Source organism: Scyliorhinus torazame, chromosome 1 (assembly GCF_047496885.1).
Source record: "Scyliorhinus torazame isolate Kashiwa2021f chromosome 1, sScyTor2.1, whole genome shotgun sequence".
NCBI lineage: Eukaryota > Metazoa > Chordata > Chondrichthyes > Carcharhiniformes > Scyliorhinidae > Scyliorhinus > Scyliorhinus torazame.
The window spans coordinates 149,940,830-149,962,282 of record NC_092707.1 but is presented as its reverse complement, the minus strand read 5'-3'; the positions used below and the strand labels follow the sequence as shown (position 1 = coordinate 149,962,282).

The window sequence follows — 21,453 nt, the reverse complement described above, 5'->3', positions numbered from 1 at the left end:
AAGTAGGCTTACATTAAATTACTGTGCAAATCTCTTAGTCGCCACACTCCGGCACCTGTTCGTGCACACTGAGGGAGAATTCAGAATGTCTAATTCACCTAATAAGCACGTCTTATGGGACTTGTGGGAGGAAACCAGAGCGCCGGAGGAAACAGACGCTGACAGGGGAGAACGTGCAGACTCCGCACAGACAGTGACCCAAGCCGGGAATCAAACCCAGATCCCGGGCGCTGTGAAGCAACAGTGCTAACCACTGTTAGTAAACTAGAGTCTAAATGGTGAATGTTAGTAACTATTTCATTAAAGAAGTAGCACAGCCAAGTCCAATCTAGTCCTCACTCAGCATTCATATACTTACTGACATTATAAACACTGGCTGATATTTTTAGCACTGCTCATCTCAGGGTCACTAGTATAATGGAGTTAAACTAACTAGATGCTGACTAGAAATGATCGGGACCCTCACAGTTGAGTTCAATTGGCTCTGCCTCAGATATTAGTTGAAGATGACATTTACAACGCAGGCTGCACTTTATCACCACCCTCAAGACATATTTATTTTTTTAACTCACCGTCCGTGCTATCAGAACAAGATGTTCCCAAAGCAGTGTCCCCACTGTCTGCTGTGCTAGGCCGCCTTTCTGTCCTGCGTTGAAACTTTTCTGAAAGTATGGGTGTTTGCCACTCAGCTTCACAATAACTTCCTCTCTGTATATCAGAATCTGTCGAAAGCAAAAATATGTTTATTTTATAATATCACATTCTTGCCTCATTAACTCTGGTCGATTGCACAGTTGATCAAACTATATGCATCGTTAGCAATGACAGTGAAAAGCTGATATAATAATGATGGGTGGAGATATAAAGGCTTCGAACTTCAGGGTAAATGCAATGGTTCCCCACAAAGCTACTGTGATCCTGGTGGCAAGTGCTTTAGAGGGGATTCCAACCAGGCATGAATTACATGAGGCTCAGTGGCATATGTGACAACAGCAAACAGTTGAGAGCATGGCTTATAAGTCACTATACCACAAACTGAAAAACGGCTGATGCAGTTCAAAAACAGTTTAAAAAAAAGACAGTCAATGGAAAATTATGTTTTCCTATGTTACAAAATTAAAAATGTAAACTTTTTTTTTTTAAAGTAGTCCAATTATTGCCCAAATTTGAACGAGCTCCTTACTTGGTGTTTGAAGTAGTGAACCCTCAAAAGTAGCATTTGAGCAACAAATGCAACTTCTGAATTAACATACCACCCACTGAATTAATCTCCATATTTGGCCAGAATTTAAGGCAGTGTCGATTCTCCTCCAATCCATGGTCTCCTCCAGCATGGCTCCCACTGGGAGAGCTGGATTGCTGAACTAATCTACTTTGCTTTTCAGTTACAAAGCATTCCTACTGCAAATGGAGTGGCTTACACAAACTAATTGTTTAGTTAACAGCACATTAACAGAAACAAGGCAACATTGATTTGCCTTTTTTGAGTCTAAATTTCCTCAAGAGGGGTAATCTTGCTCAAAATCCTGTTTGTTCCCAATACAATTCCTAACAAACAGGCTCGTAGCACCAGTCGTCACCTCAAAGACAATGGTAGCTACAATGGCAAGTGGAAAATGTTTCACAAAAGGAAGTTGGGGTTTAAGGCAGCTTGCTGAGACAGCGCAGAGGAAACTTACTTAGCATCTATTTCTGGGGCTTCAGGCAAGTAGCCATTTGTCAAGTACAAGCCTCGATTGTTAAACGTTGAAAGTATCATCAAGCTCAATTCGATCCTTACCCAACATCTGATGTGCACTTTCTGGCAAGGTCACTGGATAGCAATCAGAGGCAGGCCATTTGGCTGACTTTACCACAACCTATTATCAATCAGTGACTGACTGAGATCAACTAATTCAGCATGGTATGAAGATCAAAGCAAACCAGTGGATCGCATGTGCATTTAGGGATGAGCAATAAATGCTGGCCTAGCTAGTGATGTCCATCCACATCCTGTGAAAGAAATAATTTTTTAATTGCATGCGTATGATTTAATTTAGCCACTCCTTAAAAAGGATATACTAACACAGCCTGATTTAAATAAACGATGGAGAACTTATAATTGGACTTAAGCAAGCAGGGTTAGAATGGAATGCAGCCACAAGTTAAAGAATTCTGTTCCATTCAACTGGACACAAAGCAATAAATACTGCAACTTTGTTGCTGGAGGGTATAAAACGCTGGATGGTATTTTTATATTTGTCACTGGGGTACATTAGAAGAATACCACAGCCTGGTAAGTTTAATACAAGAGGTACATAATGATGAACACATTCAAAATGGATGGATTTCAAGAGTGACTGTTGCAAACTGCTTTCCCCGAGTTTGAGACTATAAGATTAAAATCCAGTAAACTTTTTTCACTGAAGAAACACAGAACTCATTATGCTGACATTACTCTTCAGTTTTGTTCAGGGAATTTTGTACATTTAGTCTCTAGATCAGCAAGCAAACAAAGCAATTAAAATCTAAAAAATTCCATTTACCAAACAAAGCTAAAGTTAACAAAAATATCAAACAATAAAGGTAAAAGTACTAATATTTTTACCAATACTATAACCAGCATCCTCTGGGGGCCCTATGAGTAAATGCAACACAGAGTAACCGTAGAAAAGCTTGCTGTTTTGACCCCATGTTAAGTTAGCAGATTTTGGTAGGGCAGCACCATTGGGTAGAACAAAACAAAAATGCCTTACATATCCAAACTATCACAGCTACTCTGTATAGTGATCCCCACTGAACATCATAGATGCCTGGCTGGGGGATGGAATCCAGAGAGGGTGAAAGCACAGAACATCCCCACCAAAATATTACCTTTAATCAGGCTAACCTGTTGTTAATTACAGAAGTTTTAGGTCATAGGGAAGTCTCATCCTCATTTTATAATCTCTCCATGGCCTCAACCCTCCCCCATCTCCAATCTCATCCATCTCCACAACACATTGGTTTACCTGCACTCCTCCAATTTACTGCATCATCAGTGGCTGTCGCTTCAGTTGCCGCGCCAATTTCTGGAATTCCTTCCATCTCTCGATTTCACTTTCCCCAAGACACATTAAAACCTATCTATTTGACCAAGCTTTAAGTAATCTGACCTAATAGCTACATAACTCGATGTCATACTTGGTTTTCAAAATGTTCCTGGGGCATTTCATGAAATTAAATGTTACAAATACAAGTTCTTGTTTATAGAATGAAATATTTCTTTCTTGCTTTTATGCCATTTCAAGCTAAGGTGTATAGCTTTAGATATTTAAAAATACAATCAATTTCTGCATAAACAGATTCCCTTTCCCAACATATTGCTTAAGAGCCCATGTTTCATGGAGGTTTATTTACATAGGTATCAGCTTCCAGTGCCTGCCACAGGTAGGCGGTCTTCATGCTCATGAGCTTCAGACAAGATTCAACAATGAAAGCAGTGTAATTCACTTTTCCCATGGTGCCCAACTTGCAGGAGAGTTGCTGTATTAGAAATTTTAATAAGGTAGACTTGTATTTGCAAAGTTCTTTTATGACCTCAGATAGTCCCAATCGCCTTACAGCCAATTAGGTACTTTATAAAGTGTACTCATTTTTATAATAGAGCAAATAAGATAGCCAACTTTTACACAGTAAGGTCCCAAAAACATCCAGATAATATCCAGATTTGATCCTTCACATTAGTCGAAGATAGCCTTGGATCGGTGTGTGAAGTTTGTATGTTTTCCCCGTGTCTGCGTTAGTTTCCTCCAGATGCTTCAGTTTCTTCCCAGAGTCTAAAGATGCACAGGATAGGTGGGTTGGCCATGATAAACTGCTCCAGTTTCCTCCCAGAGTCTAAAGATGCACAGGGTAGGTGGGTTGGCCATGATAAATTGCCCCTTAGTGTCCAGGGATGCGCATGTTAGGTTATGGAATTGCAGGCATAGAGTAGAGTGCTCATTTGAAGGATCGATGCAGACTCGGGCCGAATGGCCTCCTTCCGCACTGTAGGAATTCTGTGATTCTATGGGCCAGAACACTTGGGGGAACTCCTCTGCTAATCTTCAGTAGTGCAGTAGGATCTTCTCCATCCATCTGAGCAGGCTGACAAGACCTCAATTTAACTCCTCATCCAAAAGGCTTCATTGGTAATGCACTTGGGTCATCACTAGGTCATGCACTAAAGTCTGGGTGGACCTACAGCCTAGATTTAGAGGCAAGAGGGATACCACTCACCCACTGCTGGTCCTGGCTGATTTATTTTCCTCTCCCTGAATCAAAAGGCACCACTTTAGCATTCCAATTATAGTACAAAATTAAGATAAACTATTTAGTTAAATTAGATCAATGCTCAGACTTAAGACATTTCTAAGCTAACAATTTCCTGTTTCAATGATTTGGGATGACTCGTCACTTGGTGGTACAAAACCTGGGAGTATTGCTGATATGAAAATATGCTGTTGAAGCTTTTCATTGTGCATTCATTGGGACAGAGAATTCCAAAATTCAAAAATGGGCAGCGATTTATATTGTACGAGAAAAAGATGCTGTTTGATTGGCAAGACATCTTTGGTCAAGACATCATCATGGAGAATGCATTGGAGAAATATGCCCCTCCACATTCCCAAAACTTTTGTTAATTCAAACAAAACGCAATGGCTGGATATGTATTTACTTATGCTTGCTAGAAGCTACATATATTCATATGCAGGACCTGCCCTCTGCAAGCAGAAAGTATATTGCACCTATTTTGAATTAAAAGCACAGGGAAACATAGTTCAGTGATGGATTATCTAAGGCACCGCCTTGACCAGCAGAGATGATGACCTGCCAACCAACCATCTTTTTCTTCTTTTGAATTTGACATTCTTGCATCTGACCTGATGAGTTCAAGGCACAAAGCTTCAACAGCATGTCTCTTTTCTAATCAATATTTGGGATGACATTGCAGACCAAGTTTCCACCAGAGAACAGATGTAGATTAGGCAACTGAAGAGATGATGCTCGGATGCCCAAAAAAACAAAGGTTTCTGGTGATGGAAGCTTTGTCCAACAACTGGGCGGAGTAGAAGACCTCCACTCCACTCAAGCAGAACTCTTCTCTGGGCTATTAATGTGGCAAAGGCATCCACCTTCATCCCCATCTGAAGCACCGGCAAGTCTGATGGCCCACAAATGGCCACCAGCGGACATGGATCATAATCAACATTGAGTATCTCCAACATGATGCTAAAGAAAGAGACCCAAAAGTCGATCAGCATGGGACAAGACCAGAACACGAGTGTGTGGCTAACCAGCCCGAGGACAACATTCATACATGTTCTCCACCCAGAAAAAAATTCACTCATAGAATTTACAGTGCAGAAGGAGGCCATTCGGCCCATCGAGTCTGCACCAGCCCTTGGAAAGAGCAGCCTACCCAAGCCCTCACCTCCACCCCATCCACGTAACGCCACCCCACCTTTTTGGACACTTAAGGGCAATTTAGCATGGCCAATCCTCCTAACCTGCACATCTTTGGACTGTGGGAGGAAACCAGAGCACCCGGAGGAAACCCACGCAGACACAGGGAGAATATGCAGACTCCGCACACAGTGACCCAAGCCGAGAATCGAACCTGGGACCCTGGAGCTGTGAAGCAACTGTGCTAACCACTGTACTGCCTTCATCCTCACTTCAGTAAGATTCACCCTGTGCACCACCGTGAATTAGATCAGACTCAGCCAAGCATATGAAGACGTGGTGCTGACCCTGTGAAGGACCACACTCCATACCTTATCATCCAAACTCACCCTCCCATTTTACCCTCACCTCACTTAACAGAGCTGACTCCGCTGAGAGAATATGGCCACACATGTCTGAAATAGTTCCCCCACCAGACCCTGCCATAGACAAAGTCCTCTTTCACAGGGGAGTGGGCGGTTCCAAGGGAAAGGTAATGAGTGAAAAATCACAAATCTGAAAGTATCTGAAAAGACTGGAATCAGGCAGTTGGAATTTCTCCGCCAGCTCCTTAAAACTGGCAAACCTCTCCTCCACAAACAGGTCTTCAAACCCTTCCGCTCCCATGACTTATCCTAGAGTCTAAACCCACTGGCTGGGAAAGGTGGTTAATGCAGAAGGGGGCTAAGCAAAGACTGGGAACAGAGCTTAAAATGCTGCCTGAACTGATTCCAGATTCACAGGGTGGACAACACCACTGGATTCGGGGAAAATCTTACCGGAAAGAAAGGCAACCATGCAGTTACCATTGCACCAAGGGAGAATCAGTGCAGAAGGTTGCCTCCATTTGTCCTCATACAGAACCAGGATCGCTGAACCACAACATTATCTTCTGAATATTGGCTGCCCAATAGTAAAACAATAAATTGGGTAGAGCCAAACCCCCAGATTTATCACTTGAGCAAAGCCCCACGGATCATTGGAGTTTTACCCGCCCAAATAAAGGAGGACATTAATTTATTGACTTTGACAAAAAAAAAAAAGGACTTGGGGAGAAAAATTGGGAGAGATTGAAAAAGAAATAAAAATCTTGGGGGTACATTCATTTTAATAGTCTGAACCCTGCCCGCCAAGGACAGGGAGAGGTTATCCCACCTTTGCAAGGTTGACTTGATACTGTCAACCAGATTAATGCAATTTAATTTATGAAGCAAGGCCCAATTGTGGGCCACCTGCACCCCCAGATAAAAAAAAAGATAATCTTGGCAGAGCGAGGGTGGGGCGGTGAGAAGAGGTTGATCAGGAAGCATTCACTCTTGCCCAAGTTCAACTTGTACCCAGAGAAGGAGCCAAAACTCCCAAGCAGTTTCATTATCTCGCCCATAGAGGGAACTGGGTAAAGAGATACCGATGAAAAAGGACATCCGATGCTCCATCCCAACCTGATCTATCCCCTTCTACTTAACAGAGGACCTCAGCACTATAGCAAGTGGATCTATTGCCAAAGCAAACAGGAATGGAGATAGTGAATACTTGAGCCTCGAGCCCCTATTCAACAGGAAGTAGCCAGAGTTCAGAGCATCCGTACAAACACTGGGGGGGGGGGGGGGATATATAATATATACTACGCTATCAAGTACCTTTTCAGCATCTAGGGAAACTATCACCTCCAGTTCAGGCACAGTGGTAGATAGAGGTCCATGTGAGGGCAACGAACCACAGGACAAGGAATCATTAAACGTATCCAAAATTAAAGATGCCAACTGTTCTACAAACTTCTGAAATTCAATGGGGAATCCTTCTGGGTCAGGGCCCACCACTATCTTGACAATGGCTTTAATTGTGTCTGTAGTCTTTTTCTACTTGCCAACAACTCCAGGTTAGGGCAAGTGAGTATTGGTGATTCAACTCAAGAATGGAGTCCAGCCTCTGTGTAGGCGATAATCCACCAATCCAGATTAGGGTTCAGATCACAATTTAAGTCCCCACACAAAATAAGCTGACTCCAATCTAAATCGGGGAGTGAGGCGAGCAGATTAATAAAATTCATATCATCGCAGTTTGGAGCACAGATATTAACCAGAACATCTGGGGTGCCCACCAGAGTCACAGACAATAACATGTCTGCCATTGGAGTCAGCCAAGATTTTAAACTGCAGAAAATGGAACCCTTTTATAAATTAATATTGCCGCTACCCACAATATCCTCAAAGCCCGAATGAAAGAACTGTCCCACCCACTCCTTCCACAGCCTTATCTGGTCTCTGACCCACGCAAATGAGTCTCTTGCAAAAACACCACATCGGAATTTAAACTCTCCACGTAAGTAAATACTCTCGCCCTTTCCATTGGGCCATTCAACTCCTGATGTTCCACGTGACCAAACAAATTGGGGGTCTCGCTCCCCCCCTCAATCCAAAGTCAGCCATTTCCACCAAGTGCGATTATTCAACAGATACTTAAAAAGGTATAGCAACCAGGCCCACCCAAAATGGCCACCAAACCAAATCACAAGACTAAACTAAATAAAAACTGCAGTCACTGTCAGCAAACTACCCCACCCCTCCTTATCCTCACCCTCTGATACTACCAGACCCAAATATGCATACAAATAGAAGCAAGGCAAACACAACCAAAATCTACTTCTAACAATCCCAAACCCAAAAGAACTCTTAAGCTCATTATCTAAAAAACTACAATGAGCTGCAGCCAACCCTTCAAAACCGTTCCCGTTAGTTAATTTAGGTTAGCAGAGAGGCTCACAAATAGTTAAGAAAAATGGTTACAAACAATGAAATACTAAAACCACAAACTATTGCGCTCCAACAGGGAGCTATATATTTTTATAACAATCAGAACAGAACACCACATAAAACTAAACCCAAACTGTAAAAATGCAACACCAACAAGAAAATGCAAAAATAAACATGGAACCCCAACTCTTCAACATGCCCATCCCCAACAACCAAAATACTCAATCACCCCACGCACAACCAGTGTTTAACAAAGGAGTCCGTCTCTCGCGCACATCAAATAAATAGTCCTTTCCCTTGAAAGTACTCTTAGATGCAGAGTATACTACACCGAATCGGACTCAACTTTTGTACAGGGCATCCTTGGCTTTGTTGAATGCAGCCCACTTTTTTGCCAGCTCTGTTCCCATGTCTTGGTAAAACCTGATGGCGGGGCCTTCCCATTTGAAATCAAGATGCTCCCTTGGCAATCTCAGAACCCATTTTCTCTCCTTGAAGCTAGAGAACTGCACTATTACTATACACGTTGGATCCTCAGGATGACTCCTCTGCTGGAGTGTACAGTGGGCTTGGTCCAACTCAGAAGAGGATGTGCAAACATCTTCCCGAACATCTCTGCAAAGTACTCTGTGGGCGTGGGCCTTCCAACCCCTCTGGCAGCCCCACAATTTGGACATTTTACCTCCTGAATGGATTCTTTAAGTCATTTACCTTGGCCTGCAACAGTTTATTCGCTTCGGCCACCAGTGAGGCTTTAAGTGAGGCAATCTGATCTCAAAAGGGCCACTTCCTTGTATTTTATCGTGGCTAAATAGGCTTTCACAGTTTCATTGGTCTTCTCCAGAGCCACTCAGATGGGGGCCAAGGCCTCCTCCGTAGATTTCCCGATGTCCTCCAACACAAGCCGCCAGTATTTAATAAAATTCTTTTGCCAGGGTTCGTGAAAGCACCTCGGACTTTAGTGGAGTAGCCTGTGCCCCAGAATCTGGCTCCACCATTTTCTCAGCCGACAAGCTTCGAGAGGCCTCCGATTCCATCTACGTACTTCTACTGTCTGCCTTTTTACCCCCCGACTTTTCAGACATTTCACTTATACAGGATCCTTATCGAATTAATTATATGGGTTTTCAAAAGAAAATACCCCCTGAAACTGAGAAAAAAAGGACCAAAAGTGCAGTAATCTAGCGGTGACCACCTTGTGCACGTCTTCCCCCTACATAACACCACGGAAGTCAGCATTCCACAAGTTAAAGGTTACAGTGCAGCCATCTTTCATTCTTTTTTTAAAACCTATTTTATTACAAAGGTGTATCAAAAGAGTTACAGCACATAAACACCCCGGGAAACAAACTTCCCAACAGTCAACTATACAGTTTGTACAATGTTTCCCCCTTTTTTATCCCCACCCCCCATCCCAGCAACGAGCAAATTCTCAAACACGGTCACAAATATTTGCCATCTTGTCTCAAACCATTCTGCCGAGTCTCTCAGCCTTTTCCAGCCACAGGAAGTCGCACAGGTCATCCAAAGAGGCCACAACCCCGGTGGCGATGCCGACCGCCACTCCAGTAAGATTTGTCTCCGGGAAATCAGAGAGGCGAAGGCCACGATATTGGCCTTTCTCCTCTCCACGAGTTCCAGCTTCTCCAAGACCACAAATATCACTATCAAAGGGCCCGGGTCTACCTCTTTCCCCACTATCCTTGCTAGGACTGCGAACACTCTCGCCCAGAATCTCTCCAACTTTTCACAACTCCAGAACATATGCACATGATTCGCTGGCCCCCGCTCACACTCATCTGCCACACTCTGGAAGAACCCACTCATTCTTGCCAAAGTCATATATGCCCAGTGTACAACCTTAAACTGCATCAGGCTCATCCTTGCGCACGAGAAGGTCCCGTTTACCCTACACAGTGCCTCACTCCATACTCCCCAATTGATCTCCCCTTCCCATTTCCCCTTGATCTTCACCATGCGCTCGTCTCCCTGCTCTCCCAGCCACCTGAATATCTAAATCCAATTCTACCCTCCCCTTCAACATCCAGAAACAGCAGTCATTCCAGCAGGGTGTATCTCGGCAACCTACGGAACCCTTCCAGACCTTTCCTACAAGGTCCCTTACCTGAAGGTATCTGAACACTCTCCCCCTCGGGAGTTATACCCTCTCCCTCAGCTCCTCCAGACTGGCAAACCCTTCCTCCAGATACAAATCCCTCACTTTGACCAGCCCAACTTCCCCCCAACTCCTATACATGCTATCCATCCCCCCCCCCCGGCTCAAACCCACTTCTCCCCTCCATCCTAAAATGCCTCGTCAACTGGTTCCAAGTCTTCACCATGGACTGTACCACTGGTGTCCCTGAATACTTATTCGGCGCCATTGGTAACACTGCCGTCACAATAGCACTTAAGCTGGACTCCATACAAGATGCCTCCTCCATCCTAACCCATTTTATCCACTCTTCTTCCCACATTCGCCGCCCAATAACAATGAAGCAGATTCGCCTCTGTAACAGGGTCCTCCTAACGCTTGGTACCTTCCTGCCCATACAAAATCCCAAATAATCGTGTCCAGCTTCCAAAAAAAGGCGTTTGAGAAAGATTGGGAGTGTCTGAAAAATAAACAGAAACCGAGGGAGAATATTCATCTTCACCACTTGGACACTCCCCGCCAGTCAACTTCAGTGTCTCCTACCTCCTAAGATCTCCCTGGCCTCCTCCACCAGCTTGGTTAAGTTCCACTCGTGCAGCATCGTCCCGTCCATTCCCTCGCTGCCTGAATCCCCAAATACCTGAACCTATCCCTAGCCACCTTAAACAGCATCTCCCCTAACCAAGTCATTCACCTGAAACACTTTGCTTTTCCCTACATTCAACTTATAACCCAAAAACTCCCCAAACCTCCCCAGCAGGGTCCGAAACATACAATAGGTCGACAGCAGAAAGCGACACCCGATGCTCCCTCGGTCCCCTGCCAACTCCCCCAAGAGCCTTTAACAAAGGCTCGATAGCCAGCACAAACAATAGCGGCGACAACAGGCACCCCTGCCTTGTTCCCCCGTATAATCCGTGAGCTCATATCATTCGTCCGCACACTCATCCTTGGTGCCACATTTAGCAAATGCACCCATTCCACAAACCTCGGCATAAACCCAAACCTTCCCAGAACCTCAGACAAGTACCGCCACTCCACTCGGTAGAATGCCTTCTCCACATACCAAGGACACCACTAACTCAGGACAGATTCATGACTACATTTAACAACCTTCTTAAATTGCTAGACGCTGCCTGCCCTTCACAAAGTCAGTTTGGTCCTCCGCAACCACCCCGGGACACAATCACCCATCCTTCCCGCCAACAACTGTATTCAAAAGTAATATGGGCCAATACGACCCACATTCCACCGGGTCCTTCGCCTTTTTCGGGTATAACATAACCACTGCCTGTGTCATCGTTTCCGGCAGTTCCCCCTTTTCCAACGCCCCCAAAAGATGCGGTGCCAGGTCCGTCGTGAACTCCTGTTAAAATTGCATCGGATATCCATCCGACCCTGCCGTCTTCCTCAACTTCATACCCTTGATACTATCCAGCACCTCCTCAACCTCCTCCTCCAGCTGGATAAGCTCCAGCTCATTCAAAAACAGTCCCATGACCCCCTCTTCTCCCCACGGGTCCACCATGTACAATCCCTGGTAACAATAATAATCTTTATTGTCACAAGTAGGCTTACATTAACACTGCAATGACGTTACTGTGAAAAGCCCCTAGTCGCCACATTCCGGCACCTGTTCAGGTACACTGAGGGAGAATTCAGAATGTCCTCCTCACCCAACAGCAAGTCTTTCAGGACTTGTGGGAGGAAACCAGAGCAGCCAAAGGAAACCCACACAGACACAGGGAGAACGTATAAAGTCCTAAACGTGTCATTTATCTTCCCCAGCTCAGACACCACACCCCCAGCCCTTATCCTCAATATTTCACTGGACGCGGCCTGCCTCCGCAGCTGGTGCGCTAACATGCAACTCTCCATCTCCCCATAGTCGTACTGCACCCTTCTTGCCCTATGTAGCTATCTTACCACCCTCTCCATTGTCAGCCGATCAAATTGCCCCTGTAACTTTTCCTCCTCGCCAATCCCTGTGGTGGGCACCCTCGAGTATTCCCTATCGGCCTCCACTATCTCGCTCACTAAATGGTCATATTCCTCCCTCCTTTCCCTATCCACATGAGCCTTGAATGAGATAATCTCCCCTCGGACCACTTCTTCTCGTGCTTCCCAAAAAATGGCCACCGACATCTCCCCATGCTGGTTCAACTGCAAATAATCCTTAATCGCCGCCCACACCTAGTCACAAAAGCCTCCATCCACCAGCAACCCAGAATCAAACCTCCACCCTGGCCTCTGCTCTTGTCACGGTCTAAGGCAAATCTCCAGCCAGCGGTTGAAATAAGTATCCCCACGTACTCTGCCCCCTCCACCCGGCCAAAATCTGTAAATATGTGGAAAAAAAGGAATTTACCTGCTCATTAAAATTGCCACTCCCCGTGATTTTGAATTGAATCCAGAGTGGAAAACCTGCCCGACTCACCCCTTCCTTAACCTTATCTGGTCCATCATGCGGAGTTGTGTCTCCTGCAGAAAGACCACCTCCACTTTCAAGCCCCCGAGGTGGGCAAACATCTCCAATCACATAACCGGTCCATTAAGCCCACGGACGTTTCACGTCACCAGCCTTACCAGAGGCTTACGTTCTACTGTCCGTCATCCTCCCCACTTAACTCCAGCCCCGTTAATTCCATCCTGTACCTAGCCCGTCCCAGATGGCCCCCTTCTCCGCCCCTAACCATGTCATCTCTCACCCCCTGCCACGTTGCGTCAAACCACCCATCCCCCCCCCTTCTGGGGTCTCGAAGCAATATTCCGAGCCTAAAACATAACTTCGCCAGGTAGAGTTCCACAAACCTGACCCGCCACCGGTGCAGCACCTTGGCCTTGTTGAACCCTCCCTGCTGTTTCACCAACTCATGTTGGTTATTTACTGTTGGGTTGGTAAGGGATGGCAGGGGCTCCAAAACCCTGATATATTGGAACCTGGTTCCCCTCCCATTCGCAGCTTCTCCCTGGCTCAACGCAAGATCTTCTCTTGCCCCACAAATTTGAGAGTCTCACAATCACCGCTTGCGGCGGCTCCCCAGCTCCAGCCTTCTGCCTCAGACGTGCGCGCTCTGTCCACTTCAGGGGCATTATCTAGCACCCGCTCCACCAGCCCCGTCGGAATCTATGAGACGTACCTTGTGGCACTCACACCTTCCACTCCTTCTGGCAGGCCCACGATCCGTAGGTTCTGCCTTCTCGAGGTATTCTCCTGCTCTCCACGTTTGCCCTCAACGGGCTCCGAAGAGCCCCACTTCCGCCTCCAGTGCCACCACTCGATTGCTTTGATCCAAAATCACCCCTTCAATCTCTTGGATCTGCGACCCCTGCACCTCCAGACGCTTTTCCACCTGCGCCATAAAGTTCTTCAGCAGTGCCACAGCTCCTTCGATGGCCTTCGAGCGGTCCTTCCACATCTCCTTTGCTGGCGTAACTCATCCTTAATAAAAGCCATCAACTGCTCCATCTGGGGCTCTGACTTGCACCAGCCCTTCCCTGTCCGCCATCCTTCCACTGGCTGTTGCGTCACAGGATTCCTCCAACTGCTTGGCCATGTCTCTCACCGTCTTCTGCCGGGTTTGGTAATACCACTCCCAGGGGGGGGGGGGAACTACTCCTCCGACATTCAACTATCCGACCTTCAAATACACCTTTCCGTCGAAATTACATGCAATATCGGGTAAAAGAGTTCTTTCCTATGCCTTTGAGCAGGAGCTGCCCAGTGTGCGACCACTCACACCATTGAGGAATTGAACTAAAGAAAAGAGCATTAGATTGGGATGACCAGTTAGAATAGTGCATTATGGACATTAATTCGGGTTGCAGAGAGTGAACAAAGAGATGGGCAAAGCTTGGCGAGAGGGGGAGGGGTGACTATAGGGACTGGTTCCTTGCACAAAGGATGCTGGGAGGCAGAGGCCCAGAGGAACGAAAGGAATGTGTAATGAGCCTATCAGAATCAGTGGCAGTTAGATTATATGACCAGGTCAAGGAAAGAGCCTATCGGAATCTTGTATTAGTGTATGTGGAACTTGATACTGCATGAATGTAAACTAAAGACCACATGCGTTGCCTCCCTTTGTCTCACTCGCTCTGGGAGTTTCAAGAGACATGGGTCTGCTGCCTTGATCAGAGGGAGTGTAAGCTATTTAAAATAAACTAAAGGAATTTCTAAATCCGAACTCAGCCTTTTGATTGAGACCAGACTGGACAGAAAGAACTAATTTCATCACCATGGGCACCACCGGAAGTCCATCCTTCATTCTTTGCCACAATGTCATTTGCATAGAATTTATAGTATAAAACACTGTGGTGCTCTTTGTGCTGGTGTTATTGCACATTAACCTTCTTTACCTTAATTCATCTCACCGACGTAAAATCTATTTTATTTTGTATTGTGCATTTATCTAGGCTCCTGTTAAATGCACCAATGCTATTCATCCCAACTACTCATTGTAGAGAGTTCCACATTCTATCCACTTTCTAAATAAAGGAATTCCCTTTTGGATTGCAGGTGTGTGTGCGTGTCAGCTGCAGCTCAACTGGCAGCACAGACTTCTCTTGAGATAGAGGTGGTGGGTTAAAGTTCCACTCCAGAACCGGAGCACAAAACGCAAGGCTCAGTACTCCATACAGTACTGAGGAAATGCTGCATTGTCGGAGGTGCCTTCATTCAGGTAAGATTTTATATCGATAATGGATGGAGAAGAACTGATGGTGATATTTCAAAGAGCAGAGGAGTTCTTTCCAGCACCCTAGCCAATATTCATCCCTCACATAAAACATATATCATACCGCTGTTTGCGGGAACTCAGCTGTGTGCAAACTGCCTGCCTGGTTTCCTGAAAGACATGCTGTTAGGTGAATTGGACATTCAGAATTCTCCCTCTATGTACCCGAACAGGCGCCGGAATGTGGCGACGAGGGGCTTTTCACAGTAACTTCATTGCAGGGTTAATGTAAGCCTACTTGTGACACGAATAAAGATTATTATAATATAACAGTGACATCAAAGAGTGCTTAATTAGCTGTAAAGTATTTTAGAGCATCCAGTTGTCACAAAAGGCACTACAAATAAATGCAAGTCTCTCTTTGGATTTAGTTGCGACATATTTATGATCTTTAGTTTTGGACACCCCCTGTAGTTGAGATTTACAAAGATTGCTAGGCAAAGGAAACATGCAAATTATCAGTTCAAAAATATTTCAGATACATTGACTCGAAAGAAAAATGAAATTCTACATCTAGATTAATTATATTCAACAAACAAATCAGCACATACTCAAACCAAAAATTCAATACATGCTTCCCAGAATTAATTTTGAGCAATCTGCAATTGTTGGGAGGGATGGCATTTTCTCATGGAATGCCATTATGTCTGTCTGAGCCTGACCTTAAACCCACTCAACAGGTTTGTTAATGCTTATGTCAACAGTTAGTGCTCGTGTTAGCAGAGATTTTCAAAAGGACAAGGCAAATCTCACACCATTATCAATTTACACTATTTCAAACACAATATTACAATAGCAAGTAGTCAAGAAGGACAATAAACTATAACAAACTAAATATTTCTATTGTCCAAGCAGATTTGCTTGTGATCATTTGTTAACAGTGGCAAATGATCATCAGATGTGAGCAATGTCAAGAAAACAGCAAAGGGGAATTGGACTCAAAACTTCCACTGCCAGGAAATTCCTTTCAATTCCTTTTGAAGCACTAATGCAGGAAGCCTGCCAGGGACACCCTGTCTGTCAATTTGTGCAAGACCTGATCATTTCAATGCATTGTACTTTTCTGCACCACTGTACATTATCTTAAACAGATTAACTCGGAAGGTATTGTGCCGGCTACTTGCAAGTTGTTGTGCATCTCCCCACAAGTACACCTGGGTCCTTGCTCCAAATTAGGAGTGGCACGATGGCACAGTGGTTAGCACTGCTGCCTCACAGCACCAGGGACACGGGCTCAATTCCGACCTCGGATGTCTGTCCGTGGGGAGTTTACACTTTCTCCCCGTGTCTGCGTGAGTTTCCTCCTACAGCCCAAAGATGTGTAGGTTAGGTGGATTGGCCATACTAAAATTGTCCCTTCGGGTCCAAAAGGTTAGGTGGGGTGACTAGGGAAGGGTGGGGCCGTGGGCCTAGGTAGGGTGCTCTTTCAGAGGGCCGGTGTAGACTCAACGGACCAAGTGGCCTCCTTCTGCACTGTAGGTATTCTATTATATGATCTAGGACTGGATTGGGCTCAGCTGCAATGCTCTTTTACTGTCAAATAGCGCGATCCAAAATGAGAAATTTGGAAACAGTTCTCAAGGCTAGCTGTCACACACGAATATTCATCTCACCAACTTAGAATCTTTAAGAGATGGGAGAGAACTGATACAAAAATCAAGGGGAAAGTGCTTCTTGTGCTTGAAATGATTTCATCTGCTCAGCAGGACAATGGGAATAACACTGCTCCCAAAGCAAAGCGCGCAGTTAAAACCAACTCAATTTGCCCATGACAGAGACTTTAAAATAAAGAGCTGCAAATACTGTAAATCTGAAACAGAGTCAAATTGCTGGAAAGATTTTGCAGGTCAAGCCACATCAAAAAAAAATTTAAACTGGCACTTCAAACATATCTCTTCATCAGAACTGGAAGATGTAGATTGAGTCTTCATTCTCAGCACTGTAGCCACCTGGGTTGGCCACTTCCCGACTTTAAAAATGGAGATCCGCTAAGAATGCAGGGAAATTCAGTCAAACGCAGGAAAAACAAGCAGGTGCAAAGTTTCCTGTATATCAGAACTTGCAGGAACCCAGACAGCACTGAAACTAACAATCATCTACATATTGATGAGCGATCCCCGGGAACAATTGGAAACAGTTAAGATGAACAAGGCCAAGCCAGACTCCTCGGCGCCAGCAGGACCCAAGACAAAGGAAAGCCAAAGGACACTTAGGAACCACCCAGCGATCAGGGAACAGCTCCAGTATTGGAGAAATCGATCCAAGTGATCAGAACTTAGTCCAATCACTTGGAACCAGGAACGGGGTCCGCCCCGAAGGGCAGGAAGCTCCTGGGGACTATAAAATAGAGTCCCCAAGTTCAATTTGTCCTTCTTGGCAGGGCCTCTCAGCAGCTCGAAACAACCCTTGACCGTGACCTGCCTAGCAGCTGCACCAACCAGTTAAGTCTACAGTCAACACACGCTACGAGATAGGCGCTCCTAGCTACCAGTCTATACCAGCTTTGAATCCTGCAGACTCAGAATCGAACGAAAGGCCATTTGTTCCCCTGACCTGGTGGGCCAGTTCCAAAGCTAAGTATAGGCATCTTAGTGTTAGAGATAGTCTAGTAAGTAGAGTTTTATACACGAGTAGCGATTGACTGTGTATAATAAATGTGTTTTGATTTGAAACTTACTGACTGGTGTATTAAGTTATTGATCAGTACTTGAACTTGAACCTCGTGGTGGTATCATAAAGATACCTGGCAACACTAGAGCAATGGTTATAGAAACAGAGCAAATTAAGTAAAGACACAACTAGCAACAGCACCCCTCATCAAGAAAAGACAACAGGGGTTTAGGTTTGAAGTCAAAGTCAACTCGAAGATCAAATGGCTGAAAAGTATCAGTAGAAAGATGAGAAGCTGTTGCTTGAGCTTACATTGAGTTTCACTGGACCGTGCAGAAAGTCACAGACAGAGATTAAAGTGAGCACGAGACAGAAAAATTACAATGGCAAGCGGAGTTCAGAGGTCGTACTTGTGGAGAGATGTTCAAAAATGTGGTCACCTAATCCAACGTAATGGGGAACCCACCATAAGGATCAAACAGCACAGTGGGTTGGAGGAGGTACTGTCATGTATAGATATTTGAGGACTTGGACAGTGTTGCAGAAAGTTAACAAACAGTTGTTTCTACTGTGCTTATGTGGCAAGGTGCCAGGAGCAAGCTGGTGCATGGTATGTGGTCCAAATGATGGATCATGGCAAGGTGGCCTGCACCCCTGGGGCTGGCCAGTTTTTCCTTCACTCTGTTCCTTTCGAGCCCGAAACATTACATTTTTTTCTTTATTTTACAAACCCCATGCTGCTAGGGAGTGTTTCATAATTTACTTTTTGTTCCACTGAAGACCTTACTTCTGTCACATTATATTACTGTCACACCATAACAAATGCATTATTTCAATTCAAGCCAAGCAACCTCAACCTCTGCACATGACTAATTAAACTGTCCCATTTACATTGTAAATATAGTCACAAAAGGTCAGCCATCTCTCCAGACTGTGGATGAAGCTCGCCAACTTAATAGAAAGAATATGATAGTTTCCATTTCACCGCCCCACCCCAATTAAGGTAGATGGAGCAAACTCCACACGGACTGTGACCCGGGGCCAAGGCAGCAGTGATAACCACTGCACCAACCCCATTGTGATTATTTCTAACACTGTTTAGGCATCTGAATATCTTCAAAACTTTAAAAATAATTTCAGGATTACACTATTTATAAAGCTGGGAGTGCAAAAGTTTTCGAACAATCGCAAGCCCATGTAAATGGCATTTGACTGCACAAATTATGAAGCTGGACTTTTTGAAAAACGAAGTATGACAAGATTCAATGGGAAAGTACGTTATAAAAGTGTGGTTTTCTGCATGGTCATACACTTGGAGCAACATACTATCTATCATCTTGTGCAACATTTATTTCACTCAATAGAGCATCAGCACTCTGGCATTCTACTTGTTAACATTTTTAAATCCTTGTACATATTTGAGTTTCACAAATGAGCAGTCCCATCATATACAATTTCAGAATGGTACTCTGCTGAACTGACAGTTCACATGACGTTATTTCCCGTGCGTGCTGACTGCCAGAATTTACCCAATACAAATTCTAGGGCTGCTACAAATCATTTTTGTAAATCCTAGCTGCATTGATATGCAAAATGCTTTACAAACTACGGAAAGTAATTTGTACAACAATCAGAAAAGACTGGTTTCTTTTCTCCAGAAAATAGAAGACCGAAGGATGATCAGTTAGGAAGGTATTCAATCGGGTAGATTGACCCAGGCTAGATAAATTTCCACTTGTGGAAATCAAGAGTCAGAAACAAAGACAGTCACCAATAAATCGCAGGTGATAATGCTTTGACGAAGCCGGAAACCCCATGAAGCTCAGCAGGAGGGAAGACGACGGACCTGGTCTTGGGTGTGGTTGCTTAGATCACTGTGGAAATGCTGACTGAGGTGATTGCAAAGGAGCTTGGAAAACAATTTGCGAAGCATTTTCAGGTGCAGGGCAGGGTGATGGAAACTCTTAAGCGGTCAATTAAGGCGGCACTTGGGCCGATTCGGGAGAAGCTAGAAAAGATCTCGGAGACTGTGACAGAGCATGGAGAGGTGCTGAAAGGTGTGGAGGCAGCCTTGTCACGGAATTGCGATCGAATCACCTCGTTGGAAGCTGAGATGTTGCTAATGGAGGAGAGGAACAAGACTCAGAGGGCAAAGGTGGGTGACTTGGCTTGGAGAATAGGTTGAGGGGACGGAACATCAGAATCGTGGAGTTGCCGGAGGGCCCAAAGCGCATACTGAACACTTTTCTCAGATGTTTGGGGGAGGGGAGGGCACTATAAAATTGTATGGAGAAATTAGTTTGAATTGCAAATACATTTCAAATGGACACAACATTAACATTTTACAGCACTGGCTGGCAAAGAAGTTTTAAGAAAGGAGACAGAAAAAGAATGTTTGTTGTTCAAATAGAGGTTTAGTGCTCTACCTATTGTGTTGCTCTGCTGTTGAATAGAGTCTCTATGCTTCCTGGAGGTAGCCATATGAAACCTGTTCACAAATCAAAAGGACATAATAATTAAAACCAGTCACATGGCATTAATAGAATAGAAATTATGGCTTAAAAAAGTGATTCCAATAGATTATATATTTAACTTTTCTGCGCAACATACGTGACAAATCTTGATGACTGATCAGTGCTATACTGAAACTGGTGTGAAGTGCAAACTGATCAAGAAATAAACTCAGTCTCCCACTAGCATGTCTTTGTTTGCTCAGTTTTTGAATACGTCTTTTGACTTTTCCATTTTGTCCACAATTTTACATGGTTTTCACAAGAGATAGAACGATATAATTTAGAATAGAATTTAGGCCATTCGGCCCATCGAGTCTGCATCAGCCCTTGGAAAGAGCACCCTATTTAAGCCCACACACCTTACCCTATCTCCGTAACCCAGTAACCCCACCTAACCTTTTTGGACTAAGGGCAATTTAGTACGGTCAATTCACCTAACCTGCACATCTTTGGACTGTGGGAGGAAAGCGGAGCACCCGGAGGAAACCTGCGCAGACATGGGGAGAACATGACTCCGCACAGGCAAACACCCAAGCCGAGGATCGAACCCAGGTCCCTGGTGCTGTGAAGCAACAGTGATAACCACTGTGCTACCGTGCCACCCAGATACTGTGATCGAGAGTAACCAAATGGTGGTCGCACCATTAAACAAACTTATGAAAACTGCACTTTGAAAAATGGGGTCAAGGACTCAAAGCCTGATTTCAATCCTGCTTTAACTGGGAAGTTATGGCATCAAGTTGCTAATAACTTTGTTCTGAAAATATAACCAAAGATGTTTCAGTATCAACGCGTTATTTATATCCATGTGCAAGCTCTGCATAGTGTTAGGATATCACATCAGACCCAAACGTTTGTTAGGATACCGGATAAGAACTCCAAACAATTCTTTTTAATTTGTAAAACTGTTAAGGAAAGGATATTCCACCCCAGGAGTAATGACACTGACCAACAGGTATCTTTTATGCTAAAATAAACTTTAATTTAAACACAGAATTAACCACATTAACAAAGAAATAGCTTTACAATCATAATGTTAAACAGTTCTTAACTAAAAGGGAAAACTTGAAATTATCGATACCTGCTACTAATACCAATGAATCAACTCAATACAGTTCAAATGCCGCTTGTAAATAAAGTTACCAAAACAGGTTACTTGCTCAGCTGTGCAGAGACTTTTGGAGAGATCTGTTCTAGAGTAGATCCAATACACTTCCGTCTCGTCAGTCTCAAGTCCTATGGTA

General features: G+C 44.5%; 1 protein-coding gene across 5 annotated transcripts in view; it reads right to left on the bottom strand.

The window, feature by feature from the left end:
- cep85 (centrosomal protein 85) overlaps nt 1–21,453 on the bottom strand; it is a 104,845-nt gene that overhangs the window by 70,141 nt on the left and 13,251 nt on the right. For 3 of the 5 annotated variants that reach the window (XM_072501016.1, XM_072501014.1, XM_072501013.1), the window contains 2 exons: nt 20,123–20,184; nt 573–722 (listed from right to left, as the gene is read on the bottom strand). In XM_072501016.1, the coding sequence (XP_072357117.1) occupies nt 573–722; nt 20,123–20,177 (205 nt within the window). In that variant the 5' untranslated portion in view covers nt 20,178–20,184. Of the gene's footprint in view, nt 1–572; nt 723–1,780; nt 1,993–20,122; nt 20,185–21,453 lie in introns of those variants that run through there. The other 2 variants (XM_072501015.1, XM_072501017.1) reach the window with 2 other exon arrangements.